The following is a 17,731-nucleotide window of genomic DNA, read 5'->3' on the forward strand; positions in this document are numbered from 1 at the left end:
TGCAATCTCCAACCAAGAAGACCCAGATCGGCGTGCCTCCTACGGAAGGAGAAGCTGTGCCTACTGCAGGCAGACTGAGAACAAGAAGATGAGCACTCCATGGAAATGCCAGAAGTGCGATGTTCCACTTTGCATGATCCTTGACCGAAACTGCTTTTTGAAATACCACTCAGTCCCAGGCAACAGGTTGGACTCAGACTTGGCCACAAAGGCCTAAAGACTCATTTTCAAGAGCAATTTTTCTTATTCGGTGTCATTGAGTGTGGTTTTTTTGAATGAAATGTGAGATTTAAATTTTCGCCTAATTTTTTGCATTGTATTTCTGGTTATAATGCTCTCACTACATGCATATGAGCCTTATTCACATAGCAGTTTATGATAGTTCCACTCAAGACAAAAAAAACAAGGTCTAAATTATTATGGGGTATTGAAAGGTGGTCTATTAGCAGCACTTAAGAAAAAAAAAGTCAGGCGAGGATTTTTTCTCCAAAAGGTTGGTGCCAAAGCAACTGAGTTAACATTAATGCTGCCCCCCCCCAAAAAAAAATAACACTGCCATTTCGCTGTGGGGGACTGTTAGAACTTCTGCCACGAACCGGTACGTAGAAAAAAAGAAACTTGTTCATGTTTCCCCATTAAATTACATTTGCAAACTTAAATTTCATTTTGTAAATGTCATCTCGGGTTTCTGTCGGTGTGTTTAATGGTTAGACAGACGTGTTGTGCACGGGGCGTTTCTGTGGGGAGAGTCACGGTATTTTAACGGATTGAAAAGAAAACACATCTTTTAAAATGTTTTAGAACCATTCAGATTTACTTCCCGTGCTAATACGCCGTCCCCTGGACCACTGGAAGACTTTCGTCAGTCCGGCTCTGTTTCCTCTTCACTTCCTGCAGCTGAGCTAAGCTAACTACGATGCTAACAGCTGGGAACCAGCCGCTGGACGCACAGACACAACAAAGGTATTTATGAATTTATCTCACTGTGTAAATGATCGGGATAGGGCGTGGGTCCAAAAAGAGTGCTCGAGCTCTTATTGCTCAAAGTCTAGCTCAGCATACTGGCTGTGTGCTTGATAGATTATTGAAATACAGCAATGATTTCATGGAATATATAGATGTAGACAGCAATGTGGACGTGAAGGACTTCGATAGATTTCAGGTTGTCCTCTCAGCCAGAGGGTGCCATGGCCACAAGGAGACCAGTGAAGTTCAGGTACAGTTTGCATTGCTTTTGTTTGCAATGATTAAATTGTTATCACAATGCTTAAGCAACCCACACAGTATGGTGTTTTATACAATTAACCACATACTTCATGCAAAATGTAGAACATTTACTCCGGTTGCAACTGTTAACAATTGATTGTTAAAACCATATTTTAATACGTCACACTGTTGTTGTCACATTATTCTTGAATATACAATCATAACCATAACCCTGTCTTGATGAACCCTGGTAAGATGAAGTGTCTCTTTTTTCTCTGCACGGTCAATCACTAACACGAAAGAGCATGATCCAGTCAACACTGACAAACTACGGTCACTACTTCAGAAGAAGGCCCCACAAACTCTTAGAGAGGATGAAACGACAGGTGTTCTATCAGTGCCTTCAAGGAAACTCCTGGTGAAGACCTGTGTTAGAGATCTGGTGGAGAGATGTGGTTTGTAAGTAACCTTATCACACTTTAAAACCATCATGAACATTAATATTTACTGTAACCTTTTTCTTTAAGTGCACTGAAACAATTAGAAGTGGCTGTGTTTTTCTCCTTTTTCCAGTTACCCTCTATGGTGCAGAGAAGCTTGCTTTGGCAAAACACAACATCACCACCTTCCCATCCCTGAGTGTTAAAGTTGCAGGAAAAGGAGAAGGATTTGTAAGTAAACCAGTCTGTTACTGTATAAGCTTCTCCTCTTTAATCTTACTTTTGTATAAAAGTGTAGACAAGCTTTTAGCACAATGACCGGTGAGCCACACCAGAGAGAAAACCACTCAGCTGACCGACAGATGTTGTTATATGATTGACTGAGGCTCAAACAGGTGTCTTTTAACAAACTATATGCTACGCTCACATTTACTTTGATTTTAGTATCATTACACTGGTTCCCACTTTGTTTTGGAATTGATTTCAAATAATTTCAATTATTGTAGAAATGCATTGCTCCATTTACTGTCCCTCATGATCTTGAACTCATCAGAGCTGTACAGTATCCTCGGTGAGTGGGGGCAGTAACTAAGTACATTTACTCACCAACTGTACTTAAGAACATAGTTAAGGTAACCCAGAACACTAGAAGTCATATTTAAAGGTGCATTAAGGAGTTTTCACATTGTATTTGAAACAGCGCCCCCTGCAGGCCTTGGGCGTAGCTGCAGATTAGTGAAACACTCGTGCATGTGGCTTGTGTCCATGTATGTGCATGGAAGAGGGGAACTCCTTCCTCGCTCTTTAAAGGTGCATTAAGGAGTTTTTCAACTTTAAAAATACTTATTTTCCACCATAAATATGTTACACATTTTTAGTGATGTGTACAATGTGCCCTGACATATTCATTACTAGTACCGCTAACAGCGCTAAATTGTCACTTGAAGTTGCAGTGCCGGTCCGGCTCCAGCACTTTTTTGGGGAGAATTTGAAAGGAATGACATAATGCGCGCTCCGGCTGGATAGGTTTCATTTTGTCCGCCATTACTCCGCCAGATGCTTAGTGAGCAACAACTGAGCAGGATCTTCCAGAAAGTCAGAACAGACTGGCTTCTAGCACTGCCACAGCTCCACACAGACTCCACCAGGGAGAAGACACTTACATTTTACTTGAGCGCTACTAAAAGAGCGAAGACAGAGTTCCTCTCTTCCGTGCACGCGAGCCACAGGGACGAGTTTTTCACTAAGCTGCATTACGCCCAAGGCCTGCAGGGGGCACTGTTTTGCATAAAACGTGTAAACTCCTTAAGGCACCTTTAAGTAGTGCTGGAGTAAGATTTAAGTTTCTTCTGATGTTTTAGAAATGTTCAGTGATGCTACAGATGTAGAATCAGAGTCAAGAAAACATGCTGATCTTAATGATTGTGCAGCCTCATTTGTGGCACCAATGTATGCATCATCAAATGTGACTTTAACAGATGTGACAAGAAGTGTAAACTGTACGAAGGAGTTGCTTGCGAGAACTGTAGACAGTTTGAAACAGTCCACGGCTTCTTTGTTGAGTAGTATGGATGTACCACATGACTGTGAGAAGGTTCAAGCATTAAAGCTAGGGTTAGCGATCTTGGAAAACTAGCATGTAGCACGAATCTCCCCAAGGCTCCGCCCAGCTCCCACCCCATTGGAGGAGCTCTCGTTGGGAGCGAACGCACTGGATGCAGAAGCGGAGTTTGTGATCGCCTCCAGTGTTATGAACCTTTCTGACTGCTGCACACAACGCTCATAGGAGCGCAGCGCGCCCGCTCTTCTTCCTTCTATTTTTCACGCGAGGCGCGAGCGGCGAGAGCGCCTTGGCAACGCGCTCTGAACCAGGGCCAGTGCACGCCATTGAAATGTACCCGCAAGGGGCTGGTAGAACGGCGAAGGGATTTGATTGGTCTCTTAAGAGCGGTCCACGCCTTTCGATTGGTCGGAGTTTTTACTGTCCTTTGGCCGCTACAGTTGTCAGATTTTTTCCGCACTTTTTTCCGTCCACATAATGCATTGACTTCTCCCAGGGGGCAGGGAGCATTTCACTCAGTATGACAAAAAGTGCTTTTGGACAACATCGTCTACCCGAGCTTTAATGAAGGAGTATGAGAGCGCTAAAGACATATTTGAAAACGTGGACACACAATACAAAATGCATAAATACCCAAGTGAGAAGTTTTCCCCTGTTAAACCACGTGACATTTTCTTGAGTCATAGGTCTGATACTGCAAGACAAGATGGTCTAATGAAACAGATTTTGGCAGCAGATACATGTCAGTACAAATCTGTCATTGAAACTTTAAAGTTTCTGTTCCAACATGAGGAAATGCAAGACTTGTTTCTTCAGAATAGGAAGAGCACTGATAACAAAGTGCATGATTACTGTGACAGGTCTCACTTCTCTTCACACCAGTTGTATAAAAAGTACCCTGATGCTCTTCAAATACAACTTTACTTTGACGACTTCGAAACGACAAACCCTCTGGGTTCAAAGATAAAAAAAAAAAAAAAACACAAGCTTGGAGCTATCTACTTTACCTTGAAGAATTTTCCACCACAGTGCAACTCCTCTCTTGCAAATATTCATCTTTGTCTCCTGTTTAACTCAGTTGACAGAGAGGTATATGGATTTGTCAAGATTTTGCAACCACTTCTGGATAACTTAAGATTTCTTGAAAAATCTGGCCTAACAGTAGAGTTAAAAGGTCAAAGCCGACTCCTGTATGGCACAGTTTGTCTGCTAACAGCAGTTCATTTGGCTATGCATTCATTTGTGGATACCTTGAAAGTTTTTCTGCAAACAGATTCTGTCCGTTTTGTATGATTGACAAAACAAATGCACAGTTCATATATGATGATGAAGAAGTTGAGTTGCGTACAAATGACAATTACAAGCAACATGTCTGTCTAAAATGATCCAAGCAAAACTTGTGAAAGGGGACTCTTGTCTGAATCACCTTCAGTATTTCCATGTAACAGAAAACATAACTGTTGATGTCATGCACGATGTGCTGGAGCGGGTAGCCCCGCTTGAGATCAAATTAATGTTGCGCCATTTCATTTATGAGGGGAGGCTGATGAGTTTGGAACAACTGAATGACCGGATTTCAGGTTTTCACTATGGATATAGTGATGTAAAGAATAAGCCAAGTGTCATTATGAAGTTGAGGTCTAGTGAAAGTGCAGTAAAACAGACAGTGTCTCAAATGTGGTGCCTCTCATTGGTCTTGCCCTTTTTAATAGGAGATCTTGTTGACAGAAAAAGTAAGCATTGGCATTTGTTTATTTTACTGAGAGAAATATGCAACTTAATCTTTGCACCAGTTGTAACAAATGGGCTTGCTGTATTTCTAAAAGAGCTAATAATAGAGCGCCATACTCTCTACAGACAGCTCTGTGACACAAATCTCATCCCGAAGCATCGTTTTATGATACATTACCCGAGGATGATGGTTTTGTTTGGTCCTCTGTCTAAACTCTGGTGTGCGTTTTGAAGCTAAGAACAACCCGCTAAAAGGACTAGCACATGCTGTTTGTAACTTCAAAAATGTGTCAAAGACATTGGCTTTTAAACATCAAGTTCAACAGATGTATCACTATAAGCATATTGACAGTTTGTCTACGAAAATTGATGTGACCAATGCCTGTCTCGTGCCTGCAGATGTCTTGTTGGCCAAGTCGAGGTTAACCCTTGAAACTAACCTTGCTTTGACTAGTACTTTATTTGTGTCTCACAGTGTTGATGTGTATGGCCAGACTTACAGAACTGGATCCATACTGCCACTGAAACCTGGCTACAGACAACAACCTTTGTTTGGGGAAGTGATTCATATATTGCCACAGGCAGGAAACGAGTTGATTCTGTTTTTTGTGAGAATCCTCAAGGTCAAATACTTTGATCAGCATTTTTATGCCTTTGCAATAGAAAAGTCAAAAGACTATCAAGTGGTAACATTGGCTGAAACTTCTGATTTCCGCCCATTAAATATTGTGACAAGTTTTAACAGTGACCTGTACGTAAACCCGAGGTATGCAGTTGTATAGCTGTACTGGATCTTGTTTATCTACACACATCAGTGTGGTTTTGGATTGCAGACCAACACATACATGCAACCACACACGCGCACCAAGTGACATTAATCTCTGTCTCGTGTATTTTTGAATGTTGGCAGTCAGCCATAACGGTTTTGTGATTTTAATTGTCACATGTTCTGTTTGAAGGGGAAGTTTATGTGGGTATGTGTGTGAGGCCCTGTCCACACGGAGCCAGCGTCTCAGGGCTCTGAAAACCACAAAGTCTGAAGCCGGGTCCCAGAGTGGAAAAATCTGAAGACGCGCCTGAGACGTCTCCGCTGTGACGCCTTTGCCGCACATATTTATTGAGACGATTGCATCATCGCCCCGCCTCTACAACAGGACGCAGCGCGGGAGTCCGACAGAACCACAACAACAATGGCGTTTCAAAATGTCTTTTAAATATCTGTGCAAAATAGTAATTGTACCTCGTCGTCCGTCCACACCAAACTTTCCTTAACTTTCGCTCCGGAGGTCGCCGTCTTTGCGTTTGTTTGCAATACAACGTGAATACAACGCGTTTTCATATGCATGCGCACTACCCAACTATTACTGCACTGCAGCGCCGCCACTGAGCGTGGTTATGTATTACAGCGTTTACATGCGTCTTCAGTTCACTAATGTGGACGCTTTTTTTTTGTTTTTGCTGACTCCGTCTTTATGCGATTCGTTTTGTAAAATATGAGCGTTTTGGCTCCGTGTGGACAGGGCCTGAGAGAGAGGGGGGCGGTGTTGGCAGTTATCCATATAAACTGTTTTGTGATTTTAATTGTTACACATTCTGTTTTAAAGGGTCAGTTTACCCAGCACAAAAAATGTGCACGAAAATCCACCACTTAGATGGTTTTGGGGTTGAGAATTTTGGGGAAAGGAAAAAGTAATGTTTTTATTTTTTGGTTCTGTGATATCTTTTGTTGAGCTGGAGTTATGAACTTAATGATTGAATGTGATGAATTGAAATTTAATGTAATAAATTTATATGAACAAATTCACTTTTTTCTGCCTTTTTTCCACAAGTGCAAATTGCTTATACAGCATGTTTTAATCATAATTTCCCTTTTGGGGAGGAATAAAGTTTTCTATTTTATTCTTCTGTTAAATCTGACTAGAATATTAAGATCCTTCCTTTCAAAAGGAGTCCATCATATCTTCAAGAGCTGTTCCTCCCAGACTGTCCCAGGAGAAGGCTTGGTTCTCAGAGAGCTGGTCTGCTGGAGGTTCTGGGTTCTCTAACAGGAGAACAGCAGCAGAGCTTCCAGCCAGCAGGCTGCTGCAGGAGGAACCAGGGAGGGAGGGGACTCAGGCTCTGCTTTCAGGCTTCAGTCAGAGCTGCTTCAGGACTCTGGGACATGTTCTAATGAAGCTGCTGGAGGTCAAGGCTGCTGGGGAACCCACACTGAGCTTCTCTCCTGCACTACTTATTATGGTTTTGTCACTTTCCTGCAGTCTGTGCTCTCCTCTGGGTCTGGTTCTGCAGAAAGTCTCCTCTGGGTCTGGTTCTGCTGGGTTCTTCCTGTTGAGCCCTTCCCATCATGTGGTCTTCCTGTTCATGTGAACTTGTTGGTTCTCTCTGTCAAGGTTCAGGCAGACGACTGATGGATTTCATACTTCTGACATGAAACTGATTGAATTAAAGCTGAACTTTGCAGCCGTCGGCGCTCTGCGGAGAAACAGCGTCCCCCAGGTGGGTTTGGTGACATTGATTGTATTTTTGGGTTCGTGTCCTGCTTTCCAGACTATTTTAAACCCTGCAGATTGAGATACCTGTCAGGCAGACTCTGCTGATGCTTGACTTTAATCAGCTTCAAAGCAGTAACTACCTGTAACCTGTGGTCCAGTCTGCTGGGAGTTCCACCGTATTAACACATTAAAGTAAAACTCAGAACACACACACACACACACACACACACACACACACACACACACACACACACACACACACAGCTGTCTGTGCTGTGGGCCCCTGGCCTCCCTCACCCCTGGAGCCTTTAAATAGCCATGCTGGGTGTGTGTTGTGCAGCTGCCTGAGTGTGTCTCCCTGGCTGGACTGAGACGTACCCTGAAAGGACAGAGCTCTGGCAGATAATTATAGACGGAGCGTCTGACGGGTTTTATGGAAGACTTTTAACGATAAGAGATATTTCAATTCATTCACTTCACCACTCTGACCACTATTAAAATATAACCATGTTTTATTCACAACACACTGGAAAAGAAATCAGTGATGTGTGTAACACTGAAATCAAGCTAATGAAAAACTTTGATTTTTCTTTTCAAACCTACTTTGGTCCCTTGTGTTTTGTGCAGACACACACACAGACAGACACACACACACACACACACACACACACACACACACACACACACACACACACTCTCTCTCTCCAGGAGCCTCCCCCTCCCTCAGTGCACTGCCCTGCTGCTGTTTGCCATTTGGGTTTTTCCTCGGCTCACTCCGCCGCCTCCTTCCAGCCGCTGACTGACCTGTTGAAGTTTTGAACTCAGAGCTCAGAAGGATATTTCCTCAACATGGCTGAGAAAAACTTTTCCATGAAACGAAGGGAAAGGAAGGAGAGAGAAGCCGCCGAGATGAATAAGGACGTAAAAGAACTGAAGAAAGAAGAGGAGAAGGGAGCGGACGGTGCAGAGGCATCGGGCGACGGCGACGGCGCCGCGGAGCAGAATGGAGACTTTCAGGTTGAACCGATGGAACTACCGCCTTTTGAAATAATCGCAGGGTAGGTCCCCCTCACTGAGGTTTATCATTTGGACTGACTGGACATTCAGCTGACGTCCAGAGGGTGTTTGCTCCTGGTACCCTGTCAGGGGTAGTAACCTGCAGTAACCAGGCCATCCACTGCTCCACCGCTCCGCCGGCCCAGGACTGGCAGCAGGGCCACGCAGAGGAGGGGGTAACATTAGCCACGGAGATCTGAACAAACTGCTCATTGATGAAATGGTCACTACTGAGCTACAAAACAAACTTGGACAAAGCTAAAAGAAACATGTCACTGTGACAATTAAACATACCTCCAGACTCCAGAGAGGACATTAGGGTGTCTCTTCCTCTGAGTAAATCCATTTCTCTACATCTAACCAAACAGCTGATGTAGCTTCCAGCTCTTTGCTAAAGCTTTTTGCTGCTATTACATTATTTGTCTATATGTTTGAGTTGTGGAGAAATAAATCTCATTGACGCTTTCTATAATTTTAAAGGTATCTGAGTGTTAAAGTGGCTTGTTCTGCCACTTTACTGTTTATTGTTATTAACTTTTAGGCTTTTATTCATCTGAGAAGCACTCTTGTTTTTATTATCTGATTTCTGTATCTTTAGAAACACGTTAAAGGTTCTGATGGTTTGGTTGAAGAAGATTCATATTCAAGGGTCTCTTTAACAGTCTTGTATTTTCAGCCACTGATTTTCATTTTTTTATAATTTTTTGGTGTGATGCACCACTGAGATGTTTGCTGAGGGTTCTCTGTGACCCCTGGTTTGGTGGTGACGTTTGATTCTCAGTGACCTTCACTGTGCATCATGAGGCCGCCTGTAGAGACCACTGAACCACGTTCATCTGCTGCCTTCAGGGATAAAGCGATAGAGTACCTATGGAATTTAAGAAAAGATGGACTCATATGGGTCTGTTCCATGGCTGCAAGAAGAGCCTCATCCAGGCAAACTGGCCACTGAAGAAAGCATGGCAGAATTTGATGAGTCCTTCACAGACCTAAGCTCACCCGCATAGGACTTGGATTCCTTTTCAACATTTTACAATTTATAAGCACAGCTGTGCCAGTTACACAGGTTCCAACCTGTAACTGGAGGTAGTGGAGCAAAAGGTCATAAATGTCTACAGAAGCCCACCTCCATGCCACGGGCAGGACCGTGATCAGGCTTTCACTCAACATCTCAACTCAGTAGCATCAAATCTACAGGGCAGATGCCATCTTGGACGATGGCTTCCACGGTGCTCAGCACACTTTGGTAAAGACAGGAGGTGTAAAGAAGACGGGCAGATACAGGCCAACCTGCTCTGTGCCTCCCAGCAGCTGCAGCACAGGGTCAGTATTCATACTCTTTGGACATTTGGACATTTTGTGGAAGTTCACAGGTGTAAATGCGTTTTGTTGGACTTTTATGTGATGGACCAAAACAATACACCCCATAATTGTGAAGTGGAAGGCGAATAATATATGTTTTTCAATTTAAAAAAAAAAAAATACCGAAAATGTGGTGTGCAAAAGTATTATGTCCAACCAAGAACCTACAGAAGTCAGCTAGTTAGTAAACAGAGTCCAGATGTCCAGTTTAATCTCATTTTAAATCCAGCTGTTGCGTGAAGGCCTCAAATGTTCATTAAGAGGAAACCTTTGAACAACTGGCAACATGAAGACCGAGGAACCCGGCAGACAGGTCAGGGAGGAGCGGCAGGGTTAAGTTACAGCGTCGAATGTCTCATGGATCACTGAGCAATCCATCATCTTGAAATGGAAAGAGTGTCCTAAGGCAGGTGTCCTGAGGCGAGCTCAGGGAGGACAGAAACCTCCTGTAGAGCAGAAGGGCAAAAGCTGGCTTCATCTTGATTTTCAGTATGAATGCAGACCGTGAAAGCGGGGCCTCGCCATCCTTCTGACTTTTTGGGTTTTAGGCAGGAGGTGTCAGAAAAGTTCCCACAGGGAGAACTGGCTCGTGGCGGCCAAGCATTCATAGCGACGTTGCATTTTGATCCTTCAGTGTCGGCTCTTCCTGTCATTGTGAAGCAGAATTCACCAAGCATTGGATTGTTCTCCACTAATAGGGAACGGGGGTGGGTTTAGACCATCCTCCTCTTTAAGTTACAGCGTTGAATGTCTCATGGAGCACCGAGCAGTCCATCATCTTGAAATGGAAAGAGTCTGCCACCACTGCAACTCTGCCAGGACACGGACGTCCATCCAAACTGAAGGCGAAAAGCATGAGACAAGAAGCCGAGAGGATTATGGGAACTCTGGAGAAGCTGCAGAGATCCTCACTTTGTCCACAGGAACATTATCAGTCTGCGCTCTGTCCAGGAAATATGCAGACGTCAGAGAAGCTGCGGCTCATAAAAGGCCTCAGACAAGCCCAAACACATGGAGCATAAATTCAGCCAGCAGGGGGCGTCCTACCATAACACAGAGCTGATAAACCTAGGGAGAGTGCCTCAAAGAAAAGAGTGCAAATCAAAAGGCTGGAGAAATAAAGGTGTGAGTGGCCGGTACAGGCGGAGTGAGGGGAGATGCTCAAGATGCGAGAAAGCACAATATATAGGGAAATCAGGGTGCCCAGTTCATGGCTGTGTTTGCAGGAGGGGCAGCCAAACGGAACACTGGGAACCCCGGTGTGCCGTACCGAAGCTGTCATGTGAGGAAACAAAAGAAGAGGGCTGATTTTATCCTGGGGCGACTGAGGCAGAGAGTAACCCAAAGAACCGGGCAGTGGCTTCACTGTCATGCGCTGTGCCCCTGCGGCCATGTGGGGGCGCTCGTGTCCTGTTGTGTTTGTCTACCCTCATGTTCTCCTGCCTGCCTCGTCACCACCTAATGTGCCTCACCTGTGTCTGCCCCTACATAAGCCCTGCTCCCTGGGGTGTCTTGTCGGCTCCTTGTGGGTCTGTTCCTGTGTTCCTGATTCCCGTGCCTGCACCAGCTCAACCCTACTCGTTCCCCTGATCCTTGTGTTTCTGCAATAAAGGACTTTTTGAACTCCACCTGGCTGCCTGCTCGTGGGCCCCTCCACTTGCACCTGTGACATTTACAGTCAGGTCAAATGGCTGTCCTCTTCAGGATGTGTTTTCAGTGAGACAGACGTCTTATCAGCCCAGGAGGACATCTAAGATGTCACGGTGTTTTCAGCACAGCCCCAAACAACAAAGGTGATGTCAAGACACAAGGCAGTGCGTAGCCACAGGTTCAGCAGTGAACCATCTGCTGGGGAGGGGGGATGCCAGAGCATGAAGCTTAGTGAGAAGAGTGGGGCAAATATTGGCTTTGGGGAACACAGAGGGAGCAGAGCCCTATGCAGTAACAACTCGCTACTACCCACAACACCCAACTTTAAGGAGGAATTTAGGAGGATGGAGACCCTGGGGGTGATTCAGTGAGTCATGACTGGTCTCATCCAATGGTCCCATTGGTGAACTCAAAAGGGAAAGTTAACATGAAAAAGTGAACAAATGTGAAAGAGAACGATATTTGCTTCCCACTACCAGTTAAGGCTTGGCTAGATTAGCCAGGGTCAAAGTCCTCTCCTCCTTGAAGTGATCCCTCTGCACAGTGAAAGCAGCTTGTTGACAACCTTCATAACATTTAAGCTCCATCATAAGCACCTGCAGCTGGGTGGAGGCTTGAGAAGCTCCAGAGCGCCATGCTGTCTGACATGGATCTCCAAGCGGTGGCAAAGCTGGTCGAAAGTGGGTAGTCAGGCCTCACCAGCCATTTACACCATTCAGCAAGTGACCATTACCGCTACAGAGGTGAACGCTCGGAGGTTGGTCACGATGGGGAGCCACGAAGTTATAGAGATGTGAGTTCTGCTGGGAAAATTAGAGAACACAGAAAAACACAACACTACACCCAACCTGTTAGCCAGAAAGGCCCTGGCAGGGGCTTGGGGGGATTTGTGTGAGCACAAAGGAAAGAACTACTTAGCAGTGTCCAACTGCACCTGCCACCACTCGGAGATACTGGAATTACCTGCTATAATCTCAGACAGAGTGGTGGAGAAGTTGAAGGCTATGTTGGCCAGGTATTCAATCAATGACAGCCTGCTCAGATAACGGAACTCCTTCAGGGGATTCAGTCAGGAGTTGGACTTTTCCCACATTATGTCCCTGTCACACCACCCATCTGGCAATGGACAGGCAGAGTGTGCAGTGCAAACCCCAAAAAGAAGAAGATCCTGTGCTGGCCTACTGAGTTTCTGGGCAACACCCACAACGTCCGCAGGTGTGAGCCCAGCAGAGCTTTTGATGGGCAGGAAAATTCGCATGCTGCTGCCGACTGTGGACTGCAACTTCAGACATAGTTTGGCAGAAGGACGCTGTAGAGAAAGGGTGGCAAGCCTTTTATTTCAACCAACACAGGGCGCAGGATCTACCTGTCCTGCAGCCTGGCAGCAGGGTCCCAGTGAAACTGGACTCTGAGGAACAGTGGACCAGCAGGAGAGCGCCACCCAGCACTCATACGTGGTCCATTCCCCAGCAGGAGGAGGAACCATCATCATCTGTAGGCTCTCCTGAGAGAGACTGAACAGCATGTTACTAAAAGATCAAACAAGCGCTGTCATAAAGTGTGAGAGAAATTAGGACTCAACACTCAACTAACACAGACCCAAAGGGACGGACAGTGACCACCTCACCCTGAACACTCCGCCCCCACTGTGAAGCACAGCGGAGGCAGCATCATGCTGCGGGGATGCTTCAGGGAGGACAGGGAGGCTGAGGGAAGATGGAAGGAGCTGTTGGGGTTCTTGATTGGTAATTGGGAATAAATTACTAAAGTATTGATTACTGGGAGTAATTGATTACTTTAAGTAATTTAGTGATTTATTAATTGTTATTTAGCCATTAATAATTGGTGCAAAGGGTGCAATCTGTGAAGAAGCACACTGTGCACCAGAGGAAGAGCGCTGCTACACCTCAAACGAGGACGATGATTGCCGTGACTTAATGTCTTGGTCTGTTCTAAATGCCTTGATGTTCCTTCCTGTAACAGCGAATTGCCTCTGTTTGTGTACAGGGACCGGATCAACCCTTTCACCTTCAAGTTCCAGTTCAAGAACGTGGAATATTCATCGGGCCGCAACAAAACCTTCCTGTGTTACTTGGTGGATGACGGGAACGCGTCCGACGGGCTGCAGAGGGGCTACCTGGAGGACGAGCACGCTGGGGTCCATGCAGAGGAGGCCTTCTTCACACAGTGCATGTCACACTACGACCCTGCCCTCAAATACACAGTCACCTGGTACGTAGGCCTCGACTCAGACGATGGACGCTTTCAGGACCTCACTACCTGCATGGGACTGAAGGATGACTTCTGTGTTTTTTCTTTTTCGTCCAAAGATGATCGTGATCTGATGACTTGACAGAACATGTAATTATTCATATTAAGCCTAAATACATCATGTTGTTACATACTGGGATCGACTCAGATCCTCCATTTACATGAAATTAACTGATTTTTAAAATAATGCAAAATCAATCAATCAATTTTATCCATTGTCCATTAAAGCTAGGGTAGACGATGTTGTCCAAAAGCTCTTCTTGTCATACTGAGTGAAATGCTCCTCGCCCCCTGGGAGAAGTCAATACATTATGTGGACGGAAAAAGGTGCGGAAAAAATCTGACCACTGTAGCGGCCACAGGAGTGTAAAAACTCTGACCAATCATAAGGCGCGGACCGCTCTTACGAAACCAATCAAATCCCTTCGCCGTTCTACCAGCCCCCTGCGCGTACATTTGAATGGCGTGCACTGGCCCTGGTTCAGTGCACGTGCGCGTTGCCAAGGAGCTCTTGGCGCTCGCATGAAAAATATAAGGAAGAGGAGCGGCGCGCTGCGCTCCTATGCGCGTTGTGTGCGGCAGTCAGAAAGGTTCATAACATTGGAGACGATCACAGACTCCGTGCGCGTGGCGCTTCTGCGTCCAGTGCGTTCGCTCCCAACGGGAGCTCCTCCAATGGGGTGGGAGCTGGGCGGAGCCTTGGGGAGATGCTACATTTGTGCTACATGCTAGTTTTCCAAGATTGCTGACCCTGGCTTTAAAGGTGCCTTAAGGAGTTTGCACGTTTTATGCAAAACAGCGCCCCCTGCAGGCCTTGGGCGTAATGCAGCTTAGTGAAAAACTCGTCCCTGTGGCTCCCGTGCACGAAAGAGGGGAACTCTGTCTTCGCTCTTTTAGTAGCGCTCAAGTAAGATTTAAGTTTCTTCTGCCTGGTGGGGTCTGTGTGGAGCTGCAGTGCTAGAAGCCAGTCTGTTCTGACTTTCTGGAAGATCCTGCTCAGTTGTTGCTCACTAAGCATCTGGCGGAGTAATGGCGGACAAAATGAAACCTATCCAGCCGGAGCGCGCATTATGTCATTCCTTTCAAATTCTCCCCAAAAAAGTGCTGGAGCCGGACCGGCACTGTGACTTTCAAGTGACAATTTAGCCTGTTAGAGGTACTTGTAATGAATATGTCAGGGCACATTGTACACATCATTAAAAATGTGTCACATATTTATGGTGGAAAATAAGTATTTTTAAGGTTGTAAAACTCCTTAATGCACCTTTAAGCATCCTATTGACAGCGTTTCAAGGTGTGATGTGTGAAAACATTGGGCCGTTCAACTGTTGGTGTCTGGGTTTTCCAGAAGAGTCTGCTGTCATGAGAGGAACTCCAGAGTAAAGCAGATGATGAACTTATTGTTAAAACGTTCAGTATGTTAACATGAATAAAACCTGATGTCTTTCTGTCTGTGTTGATTATCCCACCTTGTTTTGACAGGTATGTGTCTTCCAGTCCCTGTGCTGCTTGTGCTGCAAAGATAGCTGAAGTGTTGACGGCCAGGAAAAACTTTCGGCTGAGCATCTTTGCCGCTCGGCTGTTTGAGTGGGAGGAGGCGGAGATTCAGGACGGGCTGAAAGCGCTGCACGCCGCTGGCTGCAAGCTGAGGGTCATGAAGCCTCTGGACTTTTCCTACACCTGGGACACGTTTGTGGAGAACGAGGATGAAGCCCTCAACCTGTGGGAGGACTGCAAAGAGAACTACGAATATTATCATGAAAAGCTGGCGGACATTCTGCAGTGACCACAGTGAGTACCGACAGAAACTCTGCTGCAGCAGCTCGCTCCTCAGGGTGTCGGGCCGGCCGGTCCCGGTCTGGATCAGTCAGGATTTTCATTTGGAGGACCTTCTGTGATGCTTTCAGGACATTAAGGAGCTCTGTTGCAGTGCTGAAGCCTGTGGACCAGTGAAAGATCCCGTCAGCTGTTAACCCCGAATCCTAACCCTAACCAGAACCCTAACCCGTACCCGTACCCGTGAGGGGAACAAATCCAGAACACTAAGTGTCCAGCTTAGGACTGCCTCATAAGGACAAGATGAATCATGGTATTTTTCCCCTGTTGAAACAGGAAGGTTGAGCAGTGTGTGTGTGGTTTCAGTGTCAGAGGCGGACGTGCTGGCCCCGGAGCTCAGGCCAGGCCGGCGGTGTTGCTGCTGTGTGTTTGGGCTGGTCCAGGCCTGGAAGCTGGGATCTGTAGCGCTGGTCCAGTCTGTGGCTGCAGTTCTTTCTGACAGACATGCAGCAGGATGGAGGCTGGTTGTTAACAGATTTTGGAGTTTAGAGTATTTTTCTTGTGCAGTCTGCTTGTTCATATACAAGAGCAGCAGATGTCATGTTTGAATCATCAAACCTGTCCTGTCAGAATCCCCCAGTGAAACAAAAAATCATGTAAACTCCAGCTATACAGAACAGGATAACGTCTTGTTTCATTCACGGTGAAGACGTTCCTTCTCTTCTCACCTGGATATGTGTTTCAACCACTGACGTTTGTGTGACATTATGAGTGTTTTATTGATTTGAAACCGCCGGCTGACATGCTGGGAGTTAAACACTCTTGTCAGGATGGATTTCCTCACTCAGTGACGTTTCTGTCTCCTCTCTGCCTTTCTCAGGAAACCCGTGTGGCCAGCAGCCGTCCTGGATTCTCTCCCGACGTGATTCAGCCTGTTCCATCTCTGATTATCACTGTTCTTTCTTCTCACTGGGATTGAAATCTGGTGAAATCACTTTCAGCATGCCACCCAGTGCTTTCAGCACGTGGCTGCTTTATAGTATACTGTGTATGTATAGGTTAGGGTTTGCAATTGGCTCAGAGAAAACTCATTTTCCTGTCATTGAGATTTTTAGTTTGTTTCTCCTGTTCAGCTGAATTATGACTCGATTCTTCATCTGAAGCTTGAAAATGTTCCACACATCCTCCTGTGGCGTCGATGTTCTGGACTGTTCTACACCCACAGAGGAAATGGGACTGACTTCCCTTGAGCACCTAGACTTTAAAATGTTGGATGGTTGATGGCTCAAATCCCACCTTAGCGTTTTTTGATGAGAAACTGCTTCATTTCAGATAAAGACATTTTTATGTATTGAATTGGTGGTTGTTTTGGTGTTGATTTGAAGTTCACAAATTATGTGATATACACACACACACACACACACACACACACATATATATATATAGTATATATATATATATATACATATATATATATGTATATATATATATATATGTCAGATGGGAGCCTCCCGGTTCAGGTCTCGATCGTAACGTTCTCCAGTTGGGTTATCATCAGGTTTCCAGTTGAATGAGTGAAAGGAGGCACATCCACATAGTTTACTTGATGTAACTGATCTTGTGTAATCTACCGAGCCGTCCAGACTGTGTACACGGCCACGCTTCCTGCTCCTCTTCAGAGAGAGGGCTTCCAGGAGCATCAGGGTGGCCCTGCTGCTGTGACTCCAGGACCGGCAGAACTCTGGGTTCTGTGTTTCTTCTCTCTCACTGTTTCACCACAGCGGATCTGCTCCTGGAACAGGAATGCTGTTCAGTTTTTCTCTGATACTGTGAACGAGCGGTTTTTCTCTGTGTCATGATGAAGCTTGAAGTTTTGTTGTATTTCATATCCACAACTACAGATGTCTTAATAATAGCAGCGTTCCATCCTCCACTTCTGTCACGTATAACTTTAATGAAGCTCCTCTGTTGTCGTCCTCTGGAGACGTCCATCATGACGATGATCAGCTGAAATGTAATGTCTATAAGAAGATCTGTGCCTCCTGCTCTCAGTGATCTCCCGGGTTTCTCAGAGCTGCTGAATTTCAGACCTCCTGGCTCTACCCAGGCCTCGGCTGCTTTCTTCACCGCTTTCCAGAGGCCTGGCCCTGAGAGAGGTCAGGAACAGAGAACAGCCTCTCCACAGC

General features: G+C 45.6%; 1 protein-coding gene across 1 annotated transcript; it reads left to right on the forward strand.

Annotated features, from left to right (window-relative positions):
• Positions 1-8,253: 8,253 nt before the first annotated feature.
• Positions 8,254-16,734, forward strand: apobec2a (apolipoprotein B mRNA editing enzyme, catalytic polypeptide-like 2a). The gene is made up of 4 exons (XM_030092171.1): positions 8,254-8,488; positions 13,506-13,730; positions 15,252-15,560; positions 16,426-16,734. The coding sequence occupies exons 1-3, from the start codon at positions 8,280-8,282 to the stop codon at positions 15,553-15,555; spliced, it is 738 nt and encodes a 245-aa protein (XP_029948031.1). The 5' UTR covers positions 8,254-8,279; the 3' UTR covers positions 15,556-15,560; positions 16,426-16,734.
• The last annotated feature ends 997 nt before the right edge of the window (positions 16,735-17,731 follow it).

The sequence above is a fragment of the Salarias fasciatus genome, chromosome 5 (genome assembly GCF_902148845.1).
Source record: "Salarias fasciatus chromosome 5, fSalaFa1.1, whole genome shotgun sequence".
In the NCBI taxonomy this organism is placed as follows: Eukaryota; Metazoa; Chordata; class Actinopteri; order Blenniiformes; family Blenniidae; genus Salarias; species Salarias fasciatus.